The following is a 23,384-nucleotide window of genomic DNA, read 5'->3' on the forward strand; positions in this document are numbered from 1 at the left end:
GACAAACCACAGTACATTTGTTGAAGGTTAGCAAGTCAAATAAAAGGTTGGAAAACATCTTGTAAGGATCAAAGAAATCTGCCTTATACTAGGCCAGGCTGTCTAAGTGTGTAGTTCAGCGTTGTGTCTTTTCTGACTAGGAATGGCTGTCCAAAACTCCAAATAAGGTTCTCACCTAGCATCCAGGTCTGTAGAGTTGTAACATCAGACAATCGACTTTGATTCTGACTTCAACTCTTCCATTTTTCTACTGTCTGACTTCAACTCTACCTCCTTCATAAATGCCGAATGTATATTAATTAGTGATAATGAAAATACTCTAATAAAGTGGTACTACAAGGCATTTCATCATCACCATGGCCTGAAACAGACCAGCAGTAAAGTGCAGCTTCCAGCAGCTCTGGGATTGTGGCATTTAGATAACGCACACCCCCAGAATGGCTGGAAGTGGCATGGAAAGCTCACCCAGCCGGGAAACGCCAGCCTCAAAAGGAGTGGGCAAAGTCCTCTCTGTGCCGGCATCTCATTCAGCAGCCTGTGGGATGGAAACAGCCTGTGGACACTCCTTTTGCCCCATCTGTTTGAATCCCAAGTGAATCATCAGGCTACTTAGATGGAAAGAACATTAAATATTTTTATTTAATTAACATTTCTAAACAAGAAATATACAACAATTTTTGCATTTAATAATTTTAAGGTATAAACTGACATATTTACCATATATTGTTATAACTGAAGAGTGACTTTAACTCCACCCAGAACTGCTTCCCACTCAAACTCCAGCTCCATGACTCTGACTCCGCAGCTCTGCAAGTATCTTAACATGTGATTTACCACTAAACCTCTAGTTTTTCCTCATTCTGCTACCTCTGTAGCTGCCTCAGCTGACTGCTGTCAGTCAGAGTAGACAACATTGGTTTATACAAATAAAATTTGTATTTTATGTCTGATAAACTACATATACTATAAGGGTGGACCTCATCACTCAAGGGGTCATCAAATAATAACAAAGCCATAAAGCCTCTTAAACTTGATATTGGCAGGATACAGACTGCCCCTTTGGGGTGGCCTGCCCCTTTCCCCGACAGATTGGGGCCTGAGCAACAACAGCGGCAGCCTCAGAGGCCCCAATTCGCCGCTTTTCCAGGCTTTGGGGAAGCAGCAAAACACCGCTTCCCTGTGGCCTGGAAAGGGGTGTCCTTGGGGCTTCATGCCCCAGGACACCCCGACAGTGGCGGGAAAAGAGAGAAAGGGGCCGCTCGGCCCTTTTCCCTTCTATGTTGCTGGTGCAGCCGTGTAAAGGCTGCGGCAGCAATACGCACAGCAAAAGGAGCTCCTTTCAGCGCCACTGAAAGGGCACCAAAAGCACCCTGTAGTGGCACCAGTACGTCATGGCCACACCGCGCCATTTGGACACAGCGCGGCCATCATGTCAAAATGGTGGCATCCATGTAGACAGGGCAACGCCATTTTAACGTATGGAGGACGTACTAGGGTTAGGGAGCATGTGAATGGTGCGCGCTTCCTAACCCTAGAATCGCCGCCGCCACGCTACATTTTGGTGGTATGTATCCTGCCATAGTTTAGGTTGTTAGCATGTAATCCAGCTTTATTCCAATAACCCAAAGCTGCATTTTGTAAAAATGATAAATCACTTCAGAGATCTCCAGCATCATATCAATTTGTGTTTCATATTGCTGTTGTTTAGTCCTTATGGAGACTATCCCACCTTCTTTCTCTCCTATTCAGAAGCAAATGCCTCAGGAGGATATTGAATTGCTTAAAATAACAATGAATGCAAATTGCAATAATTCTCTGTGTTCCTCTCTTTGACTGATGTTGTTTCAGATTGTGAGCAGTCCATTTCCCAGTCCTCCAAACACAGAAGTGGAAGAACAAAGAGACAAAGACAGAAGTGTGCACTCAGTCAACCTTTTTTTCTTCTCCAAGTCAAGGAAAAAGATAATTACAAGATGAGCCCAAGCGTCTCAAGTTTACAAAGGTTTCCATGAGAAAAGAACAAGAGACTCTTTGTAGGTTGCTTCTCATCTTTGAAAACTGGCCGCTGTCAATGACACTGCCATGGCCTGGTTAAAAGCCTTGACAAAGATAATATTTGAACTAAAGATTTTGGACAGTTTTCCAATTTTGAAGTAGTTTGTCATGGTTTACCAGTGTGAATCCTGTTGGCTCTCAATCCTTCTTTAATATTAATTTGCCCTCGAAGTCAAACAGCAACTATTGACACTTTGAAATCTTGAACCTACAAAAGTTCTTTGGCAGTTCCAGCTCTGTAGCAAATGCATACAAAGCAGAAAAATTATAGAAGAGTCCTTACTTGATTGTAAATGAAGTCTGTCAACACCTCACCAAGATAGAATTGTCTACACCCTTCTCCCTTTTCTAAGGTCATGGATCCTGAGCAAGGCCAGAAGAGCACAAAGAAGGGTGAAGAAGGTCCAAGGAAGAGGCTTGTGAAGGGAGAGGTTTTCCAAGGCAGCATTTCACCTGTGGCTAGATATCTGAGCAGCTCCACTCCTTTGCAGGGCTCCCCCATTCAAGACATTGCATCTCAGCAGCATTTTTCAAAGGAGGAAGCCCTGGAAAAAACAGGACAAACACAACCCAAACATTCCTCTTTTGAACCCCTGACACATATGGCTCAGCTTCAGCAGCACTCTCTGTCGTCAGCATATTTGCCTCTGCAGAAACAGGAACATGCCCTTGAAGGGTCTACATGGCAGGTAGTTGATCCAGCAAGAGTGGTGCCTTCCAGTTCATTCCCGCCCTCTGGACCTCATTCCAGTCACAGCCAGATCTTACCGTCCCGGACCTCTGTCATTCCTGAAGAGGACATGCCCTCTGTTCAAAAAGTCTATGTTTCTCGCAACTCACAGGCTTCATTAAAGCCATCTGAAGAAAGCCACAAGAAAGAAAAGAAACCTCAGAAACCAGGCAAATACATTTGCCAGTACTGTAGCCGGCCTTGTGCCAAACCAAGCGTCCTCCAGAAACATATCCGATCACACACGGGAGAGAGACCCTACCCATGTATCCCATGTGGCTTTTCTTTTAAAACGAAGAGCAATTTGTATAAACACCGAAAGTCTCATGCTCACCGAATCAAAGCGGGGCTTTCTTCAGGGACTGGAACAGAGCTGTATCCTTCCAGCTTAGAAATGGAAAAAGTGGCTGGAGATGAATTTGAAGAGCCTACTGAAGGAGAAAGCACAGATTCTGAGGAGGAAACCAGGACTACACTGGGCCGTTCAGTAGAACTGTCACCTAGACAAAAGCAGACTATATTGTATGGGTCAGGAAGCCAAGGCTCTAGTCAAGAGAGCTGTTCATTTTCCCATTCTAGCATGTCTCTTGATGACAGTGGCCAGTTTGTAGAGCCAGCTTTGGAGCAAGCCCAGAGTCATAAATCAGAGGAAACACATACCATCAAACAAAAGCTCGCTCTCCGATTAAGTGAAAGAAAGAAGGTGATTGAGGAACAGTCTTTCCTTAGCCCTGGTAGTAAAGGAAGCACAGAATCAGGCTATTTCTCAAGATCAGAGAGTGCTGAACAGCAAATCAGCCCACCAAACACCAATGCAAAATCTTATGCAGAAATTATTTTTGGCAAATGTGGGAGGATTGGCCAACGGACTGCCATGTTAGCTGCAGCCACCACCCAGGAATTTCCACAGGTATCAGCTGAAGAAAAACCTAGCACCGTTCCTTTGTCTGTGCCTAGAACGCAGGTTATTGAACATATCACCAAGCTGATTACAATTAATGAAGCTGTTGTTGATACCAGTGAAATTGATAGTGTTAAGCCTAGGAGAAGTTCTCTGTCTAGACGAAGCAGTATTGAATCTCCAAAGTCAGGTGCGTACAGAGAACCCTTTCAGTTAGAAATGAAATCTGCTTCTGGTAGCCAAATTGAATCATCAAAGTTGTTGACCTCCCATATTGAAAAACTAAAGCCTGAACAATCACTGCTATCACTCCAGCAATCCCACAGTGCCACAGAAACAGTGCCTCTCCTTAGAAGCCATTCTATGCCTTCAGCTGCGAGCACTATGAGTTCTCCTCATACCTTTAGAGGTAGTTATTCTTTTGATGATCACATCACAGAATCTGAGGTCATGAGTCGTAGTCAGGTGTCTTCCCACCCACGAATGCTGAAACGGCAGCCTGCCATCGAACTACCGTTGGGGATGGAGTACAGTTCAGAAGAAGTTAGCACAGCCAGCAAAAAGGGTGTTCCAAAACCTATGGAGGAAGAAGAAACCAAGGAGAGCGAGCTTACCAAAAAGTCAAGGAAGGGCACAAAAACAAAAGCGTTCATGTATGAATGTACCAATTGTGGTGCTCGATACAAGAAAAGGGATAATTATGAAGCTCACAAAAAGTATTATTGTTCAGAACTTCAGATCTCTAAGCCTCATTCTTCCAGTTCTCATACTTCATCAGAATCTGAGAGAGGTTTCATGGAAACTGATCCTTGGCCACAGATGATGCATTATAAATTAGGAAGTAGTTTAGAACTTACACCATTGCGGAAAAGGCGTAAGGAAAAGAGCCTTGGTGATGAGGAAGACCCCACGACTTTTGAATTGACTGAAATTTCTTCCTCTGGCACTGGGACAGTCACTCACTTTACTGGTTTGAAATCCACAGATGTGGCCTTCAATCTGACTCCTGGATCCATTAAGCCACAAACAGATCCCAGTCAATCTGCGCACCTTTCTGATATTAGTGGAAGTTTTCACCCTAGGACTGCAAAACCATCTTTCATTACAGAAAGCAAGGAAAGGAGAACAATCTCAAAAGAGATCTCTGTCATCCAACACACAAGTTCATTTGAAAAATCTGACTCCATAGAACAGTTGAGTGGATTAGAAGGAGAAGAAAAGTTGCTTTTGCTACATGTATGTCAACCATCAGCCCAGCATGGCCGACTATCTCATTCCCTACAACCTAAACTTGTACGTCAGCCTAACATCCAAGTCCCTGAGATACTTGTAACTGAAGAGCCTGACAGGCCAGAAATGGAGCCTGAACCTCCCCCAAAAGAGCCAGAAAAAACAGAGGAATTTCAGTGGCCACAGAGAAGCCAGTCTCTCTCTCAGCTCCCTGCTGAAAAACTGCCACCCAAAAAGAAGAGACTGCGGTTAGCTGAAATGGCTCAGTCTTCAGGAGAGTCCAGTTTTGAGTCAATCAGAAGCCCAAGTCAGGAAAGCAGCATCTCCCACGCTTCCAGCTATTCAACCTCATTTGAGCGAGAGGACGTTGTTTCCCAAGCCTATGAATCCCACACAAAGCCTCCTATTGGTTCCCATATGTTAACAGTACCAAGCCACCACCAGCATCCTCACCATTCCCGAGAAATGCGGAGATCTGCCTCCGAGCAGACACCCAATGTCTCTCACTCCTCTGCTATGTCAGAGACTCGCAGCAAATCATTTGACTATGGGAGCTTATCATCCTCAGCTTCTTCCAAATCCCATCCTCCAACAACAACAACACCCCAGGAGAGGAGAAAGTGTTTTCTCGTTCGACAGGCATCACTCACTCAGCACTCAGAATATGATCAAGACTCAGCCCCCAAAGGAGGGACAGAGACTGAAGAATTGTTACAGTCCTCAGGCAAATCTCCTCCTTCAAGCTTGCCCCACCAGCAACCACCTTCATCCTCTTCCTCTTTTTCTCATAGAGACTATCCCTCTGATAAGGGTCAACCAAAAGACTGTCCTGAACCCATGTATCCCCATAAATATATTGAAACTTTGCAGGTATTCCATCACCCTTCACCAAATATATTTCATGAAAAGCAGTACATGACTCCAGAGATCTCCCTCTTGCCTTTTCAGCACCTTTTGCCACAATCAGAAGAGTCAGTAGAGTTGTTCTCCACTCCGGATGTGAGGGACATCTTCTCTGCTCAGTATTCCATACCACAGATATCTCACTCCTTTTTTCAGAGTGCAGCTCTGCATGAAGCTTTGATGTACCCAAGACAACTTCACATTGCTCCTCCATTTATGTCACACCCAGCTGATGTGGCATTCAGACAGAGTCCATCCCTTGTCCCGGTACATTATCCTAGCTCTCCCCCACTCCCCTCTGCATTCTTTCTGCCCCTTCAGCCACAGCTTGCTCTCCAGTTACACAGTGACATTGGTGCCCATTTGCCCCAACTCAAATCCAGGCTCTCCCCACCCACAGGAAGCCCAACCTTTTCCCCAGTCACAAATCACAACTCAGATAGCCAGTTACATATTTTCACTCACCCAAGCAGTCCATCTGCATCCATCTCCATCTCTCAGTTGGTGGTGCCTGCATGTTCAGAGCCTGTGGTGTCCCTTGTTGTCCCAGTTCGCATTCAGACTAACATGCCATCTTATGGGAGTGCAATGTACACCACTCTTTCTCAGATCCTAGTCACTCAATCTCACTGCAGCGCCTCTTCTATCATCATGCCAAAATTTGATGATTATCAGATGAAAGGTACCTTGGTCTGTACTGCTAATATTCATGGAATTGGTCTTGATTTGGCACAGATGATTACCAAAGAAACAAAGTCTTTATTCCAATCTCCATATCTGAGACTTCCATTATCACTGTCAGAAAAGAAAAGTTGCATTCCCTTTGGGTCTACATCTGAAAGTGTCTTGGGTCTTGAAGGAAGTCCACTGACTGTTGGAGGAAGCAAGCGGATGCTATCTCCAGCTGGGAGTTTGGAGCTCACTATGGAAACTCAGCAGCAGAAAAGGGTGAAGGAAGAAGAATTTTCCAAAACAGAGAAACTGGAAATAATAACAGCATCCAATGAAGAAGAGGAAGGGAAGAAGCACAATGAAAGGATAGCTAAGGCAGAAATTGCCCCCAATGAATCTCCTGACTCTCTGGAATCACAGGAAAGTCAGGATAATCTACAGCTGATATTACCGCATTCTGAGACCTTGAGCTTTGAAGCACAAGGAGAACACAAACAGTTGGCTGGCAGGCAGCTCCAAAGCCAGGATTCTCCACAGATGGTGAAGAAGGACAACTCCAAAGAAACATTGGAACTACCCACAGGAAACTGTCCAAGCTCAACACTTTCCTCTGAGTCTGCTCAAAGTACAAAGACGTCTTGCACTAGTGCAGATATTACGAAGGTACTTCCATTCCCCAGTCTCCATACAACAACTAATGTCAGTTGGTGCTATTTAAATTACATAAAACCAAATCACATCCAGCAAGTTGACAGCAGGTCCTCAGTGTATGCCAGCTGGTGCACTAGTTTGTACAATCCCAACATCCCTGGTATATCCACTAAAGCAGCCCTCTCACTTTTGTGCGCCAAGCAAAAGGTGAGCAAAGAAACCTACACCATGGCAACTGTTCCACGTCCAGAGACAGGGAGGCTGGTGCCTTCAAGCTCCAGGAATCCCAAAATGTCTGAGGTAAGGAAATTTGTTTTTCCTTTTGTCCTCATCTCTTTTGTGGGTAAGAATTTTACATGGATGCTGTTGGGTTTTTCTGAAGTAATTTTCTACAAGCATCCTTGTGCTGGTGAGCATTTTCCTATCGAAGGGACTTTCTAGGTTATACGTTAGGCAGGTTCCCATCAGCTCTTGTCAGCTCCAGTATTGAGATCTTCTGCGAGTCACCATTCTGCAACATCCAGGGTTGCTGTCCTTACTCTAGAGCACCACTTCTGTTGCCTGGAATGAACCAGTGCTGGTATATTTTAAAGGGAAACATATATGTACCTACTGCATTGAGTTGTTCTGATCCATTTTTAAAGTCCACAATCCTAATGTACCGGTCCTTGCCAATAGCGATGTTAAGTTGATAGAAACAATCATTCATTCCATAGAATATGAAAGGAAACTACGTCAGATTAAAAAAAAACCACCAGAATATTCTTTGAAAATTAGATCCAATAGCAGATACTATTTCCAAGCCAGCAAGACAATTTTTGTTGGGGAAACATCATTGAAATACATTGCTAATTTTAAGGTAGTGGTTGTTCTCATTCTAAGCAGTAGCAATAGTAACTAAGATAAAATCTGGCAACTTTTATTTTAATAATAGACAAGTTGTTTATACCTCATGGTTCCAAGAAAAAGCTGTGTGTGTTACTCCAGTGTCTAATACACATAAGAGGGCAGGCTTCCTTGTTGCTTCTTTTCTGGAGTTGTGCAACACTCACTCACTCACTCACTCACTCACTCACTCACTCACTCACTTCCAGTTAACTATGGTTATACAAAGTATACATCATTTACATTTTTAAAAAGATAGTAAATTCAAAGCCAAACAATTTGCTGAGTAAAAGTATCTCAAAGCAATAATGTGTCAAATAACACAAAGAACAATTTTGAGATTACTGGTTTTGAGACTGATGTTAGGATAAACCAGTGGTTCTTCAGCTATGGAACCATTGGTTGTTGGGTTTTTAAAAAATTATTTTTGCAGTGCATCACATTGGCTTATCTTATAGACACTGGAAAGGTTCCTCTGCTAAGGAATACCCTTAGATATACCTCCATATGTGCAGAGTTAAAAGGGACTATCATCATTTTAATCTTGTAGTACAAAACTAAATGTAGATTAGCTTGACAAAGACAATCTTTTATTTGCTCACATTTTTGTAATGCCTTCATATATTTATTTCCATGGTATTATAAACATGATGGCAGAGCTGTTACAAGAGTGGGGTAGGGACTGCACTGGGTGACACCTCAGAGAGAGGTAAATACCCAGTGGAGGAGTCACTTCTGTCCATCCGGAGACCCCCTGGCTGATCCCCTCTGCCAGTCGGGCATCTCTGCTGTTCATTGGCTGCAGCCACTGGCAGGGGGTAATGTGCCGCTACTGCCCAACAGCCCCAGTCTGGTGGGGCTGCTGGCTGGGTGGGAAAGAAAGTCCCCTCACCTCTCTTTCCCACTTGGGCAGCACTCCTCCAGACCTGGAAGGCACTGTTAGGTGGCAGCAGCACCTCCACCCCACCAGCAACCATTGGTGGGAAGGAAATAACCATCTGGGCCTGGCAGGGCTGTTATCCAGGTGGGAAAGGGAGGTAGGTCTATAGTTTTTTGTGGGTTTTTTGGGCTATGTGGCCATATTCTAGAAGAGTTTCTTCCTGACATTTCACCAGCATCTGTGGCTGGCATCTTCAGAGATGCTGGCGAAACGTCAGGAAGAAACTCTTCTAGAACATGGCCACAAAGCCCGAAAAACCCACAAAAACTATGGATGCCAGCCATGAAAGCCTTTGACTTCATGGAGGTAGGTTTCTTTCCCAGTTGGCCAGAAGATCCTCCAGACTTGAAGGGGCTGCTAAACAGCAGCACTCCACTCTTGTCATGGCAGAGGCAGCCTGGCTGGTGGAGGGGCCAGCTGGGGTGTGTGCCAGGCAGTTTGAAGGGGATGGCATGAGTTACCATACTGGGGTACAGTAACCCTAATGATGCCACTGCATTATGGCGACCACCAGATCCAAGACTGCATGCAGAACAACATCCAAAGCCTCATGAAGCAGAAAACAGACTGATGTGAATTGTTTATAGAGATATGCTAAAAATTCATAGTCTTTCATGGCTGCCCTAGAGAAGATAGTCAAAGCTGATGCAAAATGTTTACCAGTGAGATGAAAAGGAAGCAAAGGCCTTAAAACCGCAGGGCAGAGGGGGGAGCATCAAAAAGAGGTATTTTTGTCATATGTCATTTGATCATATGCTGAACTGGTTAGCTTGAAAATACAATTTCAGAAAGAAAATTTTAGGTGAAATCCAGACTGTTTGGGGGAAGGTTTCCAAAGATTTAACTAACCACATAGATATCTTGCTTCTGAATTAAAAAACAAATATCATATTATCTAGTTGACAGTAGGGATCCTTGGGTACCAGTTCACCTAATTTTTCTTTTACCTTTTACCTTGTCACTAGCTGTTCCCAAAGTTTGGATTCTTAGGGGATATTCTGGGGAGGAAAGGTGGTACATGTTTTCATATCCATGAGGAAGAGCTACTTTTAGTGACAAACCCATGGCATTGTAAATAAGCAGAAGTCTCTAGGCAATAAGTTTTTTTACGTTGGTGACTGAAGGTGCTTAAGCAAATAAGCTAAAGTGGGCAACTCTGGACAAATAGCTTGTTTGACACTGTTTCATGAGTCCAAGAGAGGGAAATAAGATAAATCAGTTCACACAACACAATGAAGATTTAACGGAGAGCCAGACAAACAAGGAGCAGACTAGAGCTTTACTACAAGTGACACACATTTTGCCTGGATATGCCAATAGACTTGCTCAATAGCAACCAGTTGGATTGCAATTGGTCTAAACAGAAAAAAAGCACTATATATATATATATATATCTCACATTAGTGATGGCCATGCTACACTTGGTTGCTGAGCACCAAAAGATTTGTAATGGATGTGTGTATATAAATAATTATTATCTCCTTGTGAGTAGGTTTTGGTTTTTCTTTCTCTGGATGAGTCTTGCGCAAAGTTTCTATGTTCAGCAACAGACCTTTGCAATAATAAATAATTGTTCTGATCTTTTGGGGGAGGTAGGTTCACCTGCCTTCACTCCTTGTCCACGAAGGTAAAAAAGATGTAAAGAAAATGGATAAGGAAGAGGAGAAAAGAAGGAAAGCGGAAGATGACATTCCTGTATCCAAACGAGGGGAACCAGCCAGGATCAAGATCTTTGAAGGAGGGTGAGTTGCTTTGCATCCCATCTTCCATAGTGCTTTGTTGACTGAAAAGCTTTCCTTTTAAAAGCATCTGATCAATAAAATATGCCACATTGACTCCCTACTGACACTGATTGGGCCTGGCTTTCCATTGCTTCCTCCTCTGATTCTTTCCATCACCCTCAAATTCCCTTGACACTAGTGATCTTTATGACAGTGAGTAGCAGCATTTAGTGTCTATAGAACTAGACAGAAAACATGTTTTTAGTGTTTCTGTGGTTTGCTTAATAGAAATGTATTGTGAAGGTGTGCTGCCTTGTTAACCATAATTTCCTAGAGGCATTGATTTGGACTGAATTCTCTTAAGTATGGTACTAGATGCGAGGATAATAGTGTCTAGTATTTGAGAGGCAGCTTGTATTCTTTCACATTTGTGCCTAAATTCACATATTGTCAGAGTAGCAGCATAGGACTGACTGAACGGGTAGATACCAACCTTTTATGCAGAATGGTATCGGATTGCGCATGGTGCTGCACTGGCCATGCTGGCTGGGGAATTCTAGGAGTCCAAGAAGGTAGCTTACCAAATTTGAGGCAGACAACTGACTTACCCATAGAAAACTTCAACAGGTTGTATTGTTGGTTTAGTTTTGCACGTGTGTATGAAACCTGATTGTTTCTCTATACAGATTTCAGGTTTCTTTTGGATTGGGATGCTTAATATTTAAGTCCTTATTACTCTTTACTACCTTCAACTGCAATAGTAGTTTACCTGCCACCATAGTCATACAGCATTTATTGGTCAATTATCTGAATTACTGAAGGCTTTTATAAGTGCTCAGATTATACAGTTACATGAAAGAGTGGCTCGCCTTAATAAAATCCACAAACCGTTTTAGGATACCAAGCTATTTTAGGAAGACAGATGAGATATTAAATCAGTAAATAATTTAAACGAAGGAAGAAATTTAACTTAATAGCTAAAAGTCTAACATAAAAAGTATCTCAGAACTCTTGCATGCTTTAATTTAAATATTGGTTGGGTTTTAAGACCCAAACCTGCCAAGGAAATAGTTATTGTGGATGAACTAGGCAAGCCACCCAAATGTATTTTTAAAAAGGTTGTTCTTGTAAGGTATTGCGGTTGTGTCAGAAATCCTAAAGATATTCAGCTTTCAGGTGAAGCACCACTGTATACATATTGTAGTCCAAGCCAGAGTTTAGAAGGGATATAAAAGTATTTGCAAAATAGTTTGCCCTTAACATGAAAAGGTGTCTTTCTACATATGAGCATGCAGAAACATGCTAAAGGAAAACAATTGCCAAACACAATTTGTCACTCCTCCATAAGGACAAAAAGACCAGTGTTTTTCTTTTTTGTTTGTGTCAGCACTTTGTGCATTACGTAAAAAACAGGGCTCCAAAATCAATTTGGAGTTGGGGATAGTGTATATTTTTGCACAAAAAAACTACTACTACTACTGCTACTTTTGCAAAAAGATTCAAGATGTGAAAAAATAACAAAAATGTACATAATTTCACCTAAGGATGAGAAGACTTGAATTCTTTTGTTTTCATATATAGGAGTGAAATAGATGACAGTTTATATTCCTAGACTTGAGTCATGTTCCCTGTGTGTAAGGTGTTTAATTCATTGATAACAAACCCTTTGACTGACTAAAAAAGTGTTCAAGGTAAGAGGGATCCTGTAATCCAGCCAGAGAAGGGTAAATGATGCTCAAGAAAGGTGTCTAAGCATGTCCATACAGAAGAGAAAGCAAGATAGCCATCTTAATGTTCGCTACAAAAGTAGGTAGGACAAAAACCAAACCAAAAAGCCATTGAGCAACATGTAAGCATGATGGTTATGTCCTTACGCCCGCCAGTGGGACTTTAAAATATTACATTATTTTTTTGTACTGTGATAGTTCTTTTTCTTTTAATATGCTTCCTCTGGTTTTGATTCTTTTTTTGTTTCATTTCAAACTCTTTGCAGCACTAGTTCCTTGTCTTGCACATATAATGGATTAACTTTGGATTTCTTAGCTGTATATAAGCATTTCAACGTACAAGGACAGGTAGATACAGACCAATACATGACAGATAATTCATATAAATAGAGCATCAAGAGATTGCCAAAAAGTTTAAAATAACTGCAAGATGGGATATTGGGATGGCCAAAACAGGATGGGGTTATGTAATATTCTGTATTCATGAAAAAGGAAGACAGTAGCAAAATTTTATTACATGAACCTATTGAGCTAACAATGGCGGGTTACACACCGCCACTTCCGACGCACTCCGTGCGTGTTAGGGTTAGGAAGGGGCGTGTCAGGGTTAGGAAGAGTCACCCCTTCCTAACCCGCCCCGGCCCCAACACACGCGGAGCACGTTGTAAACGGCGGTGCCCATCCACATGGGCGCCGCCATTTTGACGTCTTGGACGCTGTGCGTCCAGACGTGTCGCGGCGGAAGTGACGCCGTGAGGGCGCACTCTGCCCCTCGCGGCGCCACTTCCACGTTCCAAAAAGGAGCGCCATTTCGGCGCTCCTTTTTTGCTGCGCGGGGAAGCCTCGCGGTCTGGCCGCTGGGGCTTCCCTACACAGCGAATGGCGGTGGCGGGAAAACGGCCCCTTGAGGGCCGTTTGTAACCCGCCAATTATTTTTCAGTGACAGAATCCATACAATTTTTAAATTATTTTTTAATCAATTTTATTGTAAAAAATAACTTTCAAAATCAATATCAAGCATTATCTGTTCTTAAACAAATCTTACACATCAGGTCTAATCATATTCATTCTTTTCTGCACCTTTTATAATTCAGATTTGTGATATAAGCAATACAGTATTCATATTCCAACCTATATTTCCTCTCATGAGTAATTAAAGCTACTAAAAGCCTAAGCGAACTGTTTTGATCTTTCACCCTAGCTTGTCTATCCTCCATAATTTTTTAACTTTTTAAATGTATTCAACATCAAATTACTTCCATGACCTCCACTTTATCCTTTACTTTTCCTTTTATACATATATTGTCAAATCTCTATATCTCATGTTTTTGTTTATTTGAATTCTGTTAAATCTTTCTGAGCCACTCTCTCTCCCCACACCTTTTCCCTCTTAAATATTACCCATTCTCTTTTATTTATTCCTTACATTTGTACTTTTCAAATAAAGCCCAGTCTTTTTCTAGGTCCTCTGTCATGATTCCTTGGATACCTCCAGATAATCTGTCCATCTCTTTCATCTCACAGATTTGATTATCCATTCATCAACTGTGCGGATTTGCTCTAACTTCCATTTCTGTGCATATTGCAGCTTTGCTGCTGTTATCATACAGTATAGTCTCCAATGATGCCTTTCCACCTCTTCTTCTAATATATATGTCATATTCAGGAGAAAAAGTTCTAGCCTTAATGGTATTAGAACCACCAGTATTTTTGGCATTGGCTGTCTTATCTGCTTCCAGTATTCTTTGCCGTGTTGGCAATGCCGCCACATAAGGAGGAAAGTACCAACATTTTGTTGGCACTTCCAACATTTGTTTCTTGTATCTTGTAAATTTTAGATAATTTTGCAGGGGTGATGTACCATTCATATGACATAATATATAATGGCACAGCAAAATGGAGTCCCTAACATGGAAAATCAAGGTTTGCTATTTGGCACTTATACTATTTTGGGAATATTTTCAAGCCGTGGATGCTTGAATTAGTGGATAAAAAATCCTTGGATAAGGAGGGCCAACTGTAGGTTCTTTTCTGGGATTTCCCCCATGTTTCTAGTGTAATATCTTTACATACATACATACATACATATATATCCATTTTATCATAGATTATTTAACTGTTTCTTGTTCTAATTCATATAGGAGTGATATTTTGTACAATTTTGCTATGTTCTTACGTTCATCTTCTATAAAAATTTTGTCAAGTTTATTATTTTTATCTCCAATCCATTCTAATCTTAAATCCATTTTAAGCCTTTCTGTCAGTTTCCTGTGCAAAAACCATTGTACTTCTACTCCCTCTTAACTTCTTCCTTTGACTTTATTCTTACTCCTTTTGTGCATTCTTTATCAGAATCTGATTATTATTATTATTATTAACCTTTATTTATGAAGCGCTGTAAATTTACACAGCGCTGTATATGCAATCTTTTTAGTTAGACGGTTCCCTGCCCTTGGGCTTACAATCTAAAAAGACATGACACAGAATGAGAAGGGAATGGTGGAGGGAAAGGGTAAGAGGTCCAGCAGTTCCTCTCTACCTCCAAGGCCTGGACCAAGGCAGATGGACTGGAGGGAGGGCTTGGCTCCCTCCAGTCCACATCTTAAACATCTCTTTCCTTCCAACCTCCATCTCCTAAAGACAGCTTCATGCGGTGACAGCCATTGAGGAAGATTCATGTAAATATATTACTTTTTGTCAAAGGTGAAGTAATCTTTTTCTAACGTAGTGGTTATTTTCTCATACAACCCATAGAAAAATTTAGTTGGCTGTAGAGCGGAACTGGATTTCTCCAGCGAAGTAATCTTACGCAGCAAATTTCAGTCTTTCAACACCTTATCATAAAACTTCTCACACTCAATGACACTTTTTTTTTGAAAACCCATTTCAAATCATTTTCGCAACATAATAGGGCTTTTAAAAAAAAATCAGGACAAAATTGACATTTGTATTAAAATGACAAGACAGTCTGGAAATATTAAATAAATACGAAATAAACAGTACTGTTCCATTTAAAATGGTACATATGGTCAGCCTATGTATACCCCTTTGCTCCAGACAGCAATACTAATTGAATATGCAACATTTGTTAACAAGACTATCAGCCAAAAATAGGGAAGGGGGAATAACTCAGTGGCATAATACCTGCGTTAGGAGGACAGCATCCCAAGCAGTGAAGTGATTGTGTATTTTGAAAGGAAGGCATTGTAACAGTCTCCCCACAAACAGAGCCCAAGGATGCCAGAAGCTGTGGTTCCTTATTTATAAACCTTTCTATAAGTTTTCATATTGTACATGTATGGTTATGTTAGCTTCATCCCTTTCCATTGTTGCTCTCCATGGATTCATGGAGAGCCTCTCTCTCTCTCTCTCTCTCTCTCTCTCTCTCTTTGTGATTGGGATGACAGCACTTCTAGTACACCCCACTCCCCATGTGTTCATTGTGAATGTCTGAATAGGGCTTGTGAGTGTGCCTGTTTAGAGGCATGCTCTAGCACATTTCAAAACAGAAATAGTGTGCTATGATGTAACACCCAGTTTGTTAGGAAAGGCCTAATGTTGCTTTTTGTTAGCTTGTTGTTATGTGCCTTCATGTTGATTCTGACTTAAGGCAATCCTAGGTTGTTGTTGTGCTGCAAGATCTGTTCAGAGGAGGTTTATTGCAGGTGTATCTGCATGTATGTACTTTCAAGTTACATGTTAACATATGGCAACCCCATGAATTTTTACAGGGTTTTCTTAAACAAGGGATACTTAACCTTCCTTTATGAGAAAGTGTGACATGCCCAAGCTCACACAGTGAGTTTCTGTGGCTGACTGTTTATTCAAATGCTGGGTTCTCAGGTTCTAGCCCAGCACTTAAACCCCTATACCACATAGGCTCTCTCATAGGGTTCCTACAAAGGTAAAATGGGATGAGAACACAACCCAGAACAATAGATGCAAGCTACAGGAAAAGAGATTCCAGCTCAACATTAGGAGGACCTACTGACAGTAAGGGCTGTTCGACAGTGGAACATATCCCCTTGGAAGATGGTGGAGTCTCCTTCTTTGGAGGTCTTTAAACAGAGGCTAGATGGTCATATGTCGAGGATGCTTTGATTTAGAGTTCCTGCATGGCAGGGGATTGGACTGGATCGCCCTTGTGGTCTCTTCCAACTCTATGCTTCTATGATTTTTGAAGATACAAAATGTTGAATCTGATCATGGTGATGCATGACTTTGTTACATCCCATTTTGATTATTGTAATGTGTTCTATGTGTGACTGCCCTTGAAAAATTGTCTGAGAAATTTCAAGAGAACATGCAACTCCCTTTGCACAGCAGTTTGGCAGACTCCCTATCTGTTCTTGTTCTCTGATTTTCTGGTTTAGGCATCTTAGGTTCAGATTCACTAGACTATACAGTCAGACCTTGGTATCTGTGGGGGAATCCAGTCTGACCTTCCCCTGATGGATAAAATGTGGGACCTCAAATTGCATGCACCGCCATTGGGGACGAAGGGACTTGCTGTCCACATGTGCTTAAATCCATGAATGGTTAGTCTACAGACAATAAGGCTCTGCTGTATTTCAGAGGAAGGAACTGGCAAAACCACCTCTGAGTATTCCTTGGCTAAGAAAACCATAAGCTGACATGTGACTTAAAGGCAAACACACACACACATACAGAGAAAAACAATACATAGATGTAGCTCCCTTTCAAGAACAGGGTTAATTGAAATATTGCATCCAACTATGATTAAGAAAATTTAACTGTGGCTTAGTACAATCTCTGATTTGACAAACCTTGACTTACAGTGCCAAGCCAACCACAATAGATATGCAAACTGTGCTTGTAGTGCTGGGGAATAACTGTAGTTCTCCGTTATGGTTTCTGTGACTTACACATATGTGCTTCTCATATAATTATTATTTTATTTATTATTTTAAATTATTTTATACTTACATAAATAATTCCTGGAAATATAACGTATTTTCATGTAATTAAAAAAAATTCTACAAGATGCTAGCCTGTGGTATAAAACAGAAGCACAATGCACATCACAGGTTATCACTTGAAACATGAACTATTGCTCTTCTACTACATAGTGAGGAAAACACTCATAACTGCAAAAGAAAATAATAGCAGAGAACCTCAAAGATCTGGAACAACTACCAAGGAAGATCAAAGAAGAAAGTGCAAAGGTAGGCTTACTGTTGAACATAAAGAAAACAAAAATAATGACCACACAGACACACATTTAAACTAGACAATGAGGAAATAGAAATTGCAAAGAGCTATCATATCTGGGATCAAATATCGATCAGAACGGGGAAATCAGCAAGGAAGTCAGAAGAAGATTAAGAATGGGGAGGGCAGCTATGAAAGAACTAAAATGCAAAGACATCCAACTCAGCACAAAAATCAGAATCGTATATGCCATTGCATTCCCTGTTACCATGTATAGATGTGAGAGTTGGACAGTCAAGAAAGAAAATAGGAGGAAAATCAACTCATTTGAGATGTGGTGCTTGAGAAGAGTGCTGAGGATTCCATAGACAGCCAAAAGGACAAGCAAATGGATCCTAGAGCAGATCAAGCCAGAAATATCCCTAGAAGCCAAGATGACAAGACTTAGACTGTTATGCTTTAGACACATCATGAGAAGGAATGAATCATTGGAAAAGACAGTGTTAGGAAAGGTGGAGGGGAGTAGAAAGAGAGGAAGGCCTCATGCTAGATGGATGGACTTAATTAAAGAGACCATGAATATGAGTTTGCAGGAGCTGGGCAGAGCAGTAGAGGATGGGGGGTGGGTCTGGAGATGTCTCATACATAGGATCACCATGGGTCAAGATCGACGCGAAGGCAGTTGACAACAACGAATGCATAAACTGTGGGCCTCTGTGAGGTGTCTCGGACTTGTAGATTGAAAAGGGATTTTTTCCTGTGTTTTGCTCAGGACATTGGCCAGACTGAAGCATACTGCCTTCATATTCTCCAACATTTCATGCTTGAAAACTAGGATACATGTGGCCAAGCTACAGTGGAGTAGGAACAAAATTCTGTCTACTTCTCTCTAACCCTTTAAAAATCCCATCAGCTATGAATAATAAAGGCCCGGGACAGATGGGCCCGAAGTAGCGTGCCACTGCCGATACTAGGGTTCAGGAATGTGGTAACTTCATGCTGCCGAACCCTAGCACGTCATGGCAGCGGCACCATCCTGTCCACATGCACGCCACCATGATGACGTAAGCGACATGCAATATATAGATGTCACTGCGTGTCACTTATGTCACGAGTGCACCAATGATGCATTTGTGATGTGCGTACGCCATTCTAAAAAGAACCTGGTTTTTCTGGGTTCTTTTTGAAGTGGAGGGAAGCCAGCAAACAGGCCGCTGCTAGCCCACCCTTTTGGGGTGGTGTGTACCAGGCCAAAGATAGTTACTGTCTGCAGTTTGTGCTGTATATTTATGTTTAAAAGTGTTTTAAAAACTGAACAAGCAAACGTAAAATATTTGGAAGCAATTAGTTACAAATAACTAGATACCTGTAATCAGGTTCTTCTCCTTGTACCATCTAACTCTTCCAATGCCAATTAATCTTCTATTATCCACTTCTTCAGCTGTTTTAAAAATGTCTTTGGCCCATTACAAACGGGCACCCTAGGACGCCCCTAACCCTAGCACAGACTGAGTCTGTAACAAATGGCGGCAGTCATTCCACACGGCCGCCGCCATTTTGACGTAACAGACGTTTTGCGTCCGCATGTTGCACGGTGGAAGTGATGCCGCGAGTGCACGACTAGTGCCTCGCAGCGTCTCTTCCGGGCTGCAAGAAGGAGTGCAATTTTCGCGCTCCTTCTTTGCTGCATCCGGGAACCGCGCCATTTGGCTGCTGCGGTTCCCGGACGCAGCAACCGGCGGTGGTAGCAGACCGCTGCAATCTGGCAGTCTGTAATGCGCCCTAGTTTCTCTTCCTCTCTCTTTCCCCTTTTCTCTTTGGCTTAGATGGCTGTAGACAAGCAGGTGCTTTACTGATTCTGGGAGATGCAGCAGTGGTGGAATTCAAAATAATTGACAACTGATTTTGTCTAATTTTTTTGCCTGCATGAGTAGATGTGTCCTGCCAGCTTACCTTCACCTAGTGAGGTTTGCTGCCTTCCTGCTGGGATCCCATGAGCTGGTAATGTTGCATCTGGCCAGTGTTGGCAACAGCCCCTCAGCAGCAGCTGCGCTGGACTTGTGTTCACATATTTTGCTTTCTCTGTGGCTCACGAGGTTCCAGTCCTACCCTCTCCCTCTTCCATTCTGGTCTCTTCCTCCTGCTCTCTTTTCAGTCCAACTTTCTTGGTTGTGACATGGGATTTGATTAAATGGACCTTGAATCCCTTTCAGCTCTGTGGTTTTATAATTTTAGCTTGCTTTAAGATGGGCAGTGATGCAGACTGTTCTTGCTGGCATAAAAAGAGAGCAGTACCTTTTAGGACCCATTCTGCAGCATTTTGGTATATCATGCCCATATCTTACCTGGATGAGAGACATTTCATTTGTGTGGCCCTTGCCTCTTCTTCTTTCCCTTCTGTATTCACACATTGAATTTTTAACTACTGTATTACCTTTAACTCAGTTTGCAAAGCAGCAGCTGGCTTTGAAAAGGAGAGATAACTTGCAGATGTTTTCCATCATGACACAGAACTAGGTTCCCCCCCCCTCCAATGTTTGTAAATTATTTGACATCCTTATTTAAGCAAATGATTTAATGACAGGAATTATGTGGTTTTTAGGGTTGCAAGAAGCCAAAGTGTTATGCTTCTCATCTCAGGTTCACTTGTATTGATTTCATGCCCATGTCTTTTGTGAGCCAGGAGATAGATTTCCAATGTCTCTGGGCTGCTCTTAATGGAATGATTTGCACTTAACCATTTCATGTGGTCATATCAATATCTCCATTTGGAAATACTCAGTGAGGTTTGTACCCCAAATGGCAGGAGGAAAGTGACATTTTGGTGAATTTTTATGAACATTAATTTTTGCTGTCAATTTTGCGAGATTCTGGCCCTGGACAGACGGGCCCTTTAGCAATATGCTAGAGTTGCCTCAGGGTGCCGCTTCCAGACGCGCCGCAACCCTAGGATGTCACCAGAATGTCATCATTGTACGGCTCTGTACACACGGCATGCATAGCAATGACGTCACTGCTGTGTGCCATCCAGATGGGCACGCCCAGCAGCAATGTGTTCACCCCACTGTAGGCAGTTTGCAGCAGTGCTAAAAGGAGCCGCTTTTCAGCACTCCTTTGCTTTTCGCATAGCCGTGCTATGCAATTTGGTTGCTGCAGCACGGCTATGTGGAAAAGAGAGGTGGCTCCTGGCCACCTCTTTCTGGTGGTCTGTACCCTGCCTCTGCTAAGAAATTTCCTTCTCCTTCTTCTCACTCCTCTTTGTGGCATAACTCCTCACAGCTGGCAGTAACTGTCACCTGCCTGATGGCCATAATTTGTCTCCCATCAGAATAATAATAATGACCTATTGTTGAATGACCTAGCATTACTCTGCTGAGGCTGGGAATGTAGTGCTGTCTCAGTCCCTGTTTCATTGGTTCTCCAACTGTTCCCCAACCATTTTTCATAATGAACTACAGGGCTTTGTGATTTTTTAATCACATAGATTTTTGTTTAATAATGGGTTGCATTTTTCTTATATACAAACTTTTCAACATATTTTTCAAGGATTTTAATACACTTTTCCATTGACTAAATGGTGCTTGTATGCACTTTTAAAAGCATTTTGCTTTACTTTACACCCATTTATCTGTGCAACTTTAAAAAAGAAAAGACAAATGTGTCACAAATATTTTTGCAATGATGGGAAATGGAAAGATATGCTTGCACTTTCATTAATAGTCTTGCAGACAGTAAATTATATGAATTTTTTCCATCCCTAGTGAAGACTCATTAATGTGCCACCTTTACTTTGGAGGCAGAAGCTAGAGTATTCCACGTCTGCTATACTTCTAAAGATGATTTAATGTTTCCTTTTAAAGGTAAACTGTGGCTTGTATAAGCCTTTATTTGCACAATTGGTGTATAACAGCAAATTGTGCTTTGCTCTAACTTGGGAAGTTTGCTCAGGTATCTTGTTTCTTGACTCCAAAATGAAACTGGCCCTGTTCTCATTTTTTATTTCAGCTTTGAGAATTTTTTGGGTGTAGAGGAGAATATACTGGCTTATAAGAATATTCAAGGGGGAGGACAGTTTTCAACAGATCAGCAGAAGAGGGACTGAGCATTGTACCTCCTTTCCAACAACCTTTTACATTTTTATGCAAGCTTCAGATTCCCTTCCTCCATGGCCACTGTAGAAGTACGGTGAACTTCATTAGCTTTAATCCATTCTATACTGAATGAAAGGAAGATGTCTTTCTCAAACCATTAGTCACAAAGGCAGCGGCATGGAGACACAGCTATGACAAACACCTCTCTAGTCTCTCCCTTCAAAGCAGTAATGGACTTGCCATTGATCTTACTAGGCTTTGCTTTCCCTTCCTGTGCACATGTTTATTTCCCTTATGGAGGATGCAGAGCCCAGTAGATAATGCATTTACATGTTAGGCAACTCTTAGGTGGATTAGTATTTGATTGCATGGCTGAACCCAAAGGATGCTCAGCTATGGCTCCTCCTCATCCTGGAGAGAAGTGACCAGTGGAGTGTCCAGTAGGGCTCTGTCCTGGGCCCAGTGCTATTCAACATCTTTATCAATGACTTGGATGATGGAAAAGAGGGCATGCTTATCAAATTTGCAGATGGCACCAAATTATGAGGAGTAGCTAATAGGAGGAGTAGCTAGAGGACAGGGTCAAAATTGCAAATGACCTTAATAGATTAGAAAGCTGGGCCAAAACTAACAAAATGAACTTCCACAGGATGAAATGTAAGGTACTACACTTAGGGCGAAAAAAATGAAATGCATAAATATAGGATGGGGGACACCTGGCTTAACAATAGTGCATGTGAAATGGATCTAGGAGTCCAAGTAAACCATAAATTGAACATGAGTCAGTAGTGTGATGTGCCAGCTTAAAAGGCCAATACGATTCTAGGCTGCATCATGGGAAGTAATAGTGCCACTCTATTCTGTCTTGGTCAGGCCTCGCCTGAAATACTGTGACCAGTTCTGGGCACCAGAGTTAAAAAAAGATGTTGACAAACTGGAGCATGTCCAAAGGGGAAGGCAAGTGAAAGGGTGAAGGGCCTGGAAACCATGCCTTATGAGGAACAACTTAGGGAGCTAGGATGTTTAGCCTGGAGAAGAGAAGGTTAAAAGGTGATATGATAGAGGCCCTGTTTAAATATTTGAAGGGATGTCATATTGAGGAGGGAGCAAGCTTGTTTTCTGCTGCTCCAGAGAACAAGACCCAGAACAATGGATGCAAGCTACAGGAAAAGAGATTCCACCTAAACATTTATGATAGTAAGGGCTGTTCAACAGTGGAACACACTCCCTTGGAATGTGATGGAGTCTCCTTTGAAGGTCTTTAAACAGAGGATGATGGCCATCTGTTGGGAATGCCTTGATTCCGAGTTCCTGCATGGCAGGGAATTGGACTGGATGGCCCTTGGGGTCTCCTCCAGCTCTGTCATTCTATTTGCTTATCTCTCTTTTCATCTAATGTTAAATTTCATGGACCATGCTAGCTGACCTCACTTCGTGTAGGCCACACCAAATTACAATTGACACTAGAAGATGAACCAAATTACAAAAATTTAAATAACAAAACAAAAGAGAAGATATTCCACCTAAACATTAGATAAAACCTCTTTGCTTAATAGAGGGGGATATTGCTTTGGAGGGAGATTGGATTATAAACAAAGGTTGAAAAGATGTCTTTCAAGGGTGTTTTAGTTATGGATTCCTAAAATGGCAGGGACTGGATTATATTGCTCATCTAGTCCCTTCCAGCTCTGAGATCTGTGGGCTCA

At 42.0% G+C, this 23,384-nt stretch overlaps 1 protein-coding gene across 2 annotated transcripts in view; it reads left to right on the forward strand.

The window, feature by feature from the left end:
• Window positions 1–23,384, forward strand: part of HIVEP3 (HIVEP zinc finger 3) — a 72,379-nt gene that overhangs the window by 11,910 nt on the left and 37,085 nt on the right. The window contains exons 2-3 of one of the 2 annotated variants that reach the window (XM_042439864.1): window positions 1,849–7,442; window positions 10,564–10,709. In XM_042439864.1, coding sequence (XP_042295798.1) covers window positions 2,412–7,442; window positions 10,564–10,709 — 5,177 coding nt within the window. In that variant the 5' untranslated portion in view covers window positions 1,849–2,411. The remainder of the gene's footprint in view (window positions 1–1,848; window positions 7,443–10,563; window positions 10,710–23,384) is intronic. The other variant, XM_042439865.1, reaches the window with a different exon arrangement.

Source organism: Sceloporus undulatus, chromosome 9, assembly GCF_019175285.1.
Source record: "Sceloporus undulatus isolate JIND9_A2432 ecotype Alabama chromosome 9, SceUnd_v1.1, whole genome shotgun sequence".
In the NCBI taxonomy this organism is placed as follows: Eukaryota; Metazoa; Chordata; class Lepidosauria; order Squamata; family Phrynosomatidae; genus Sceloporus; species Sceloporus undulatus.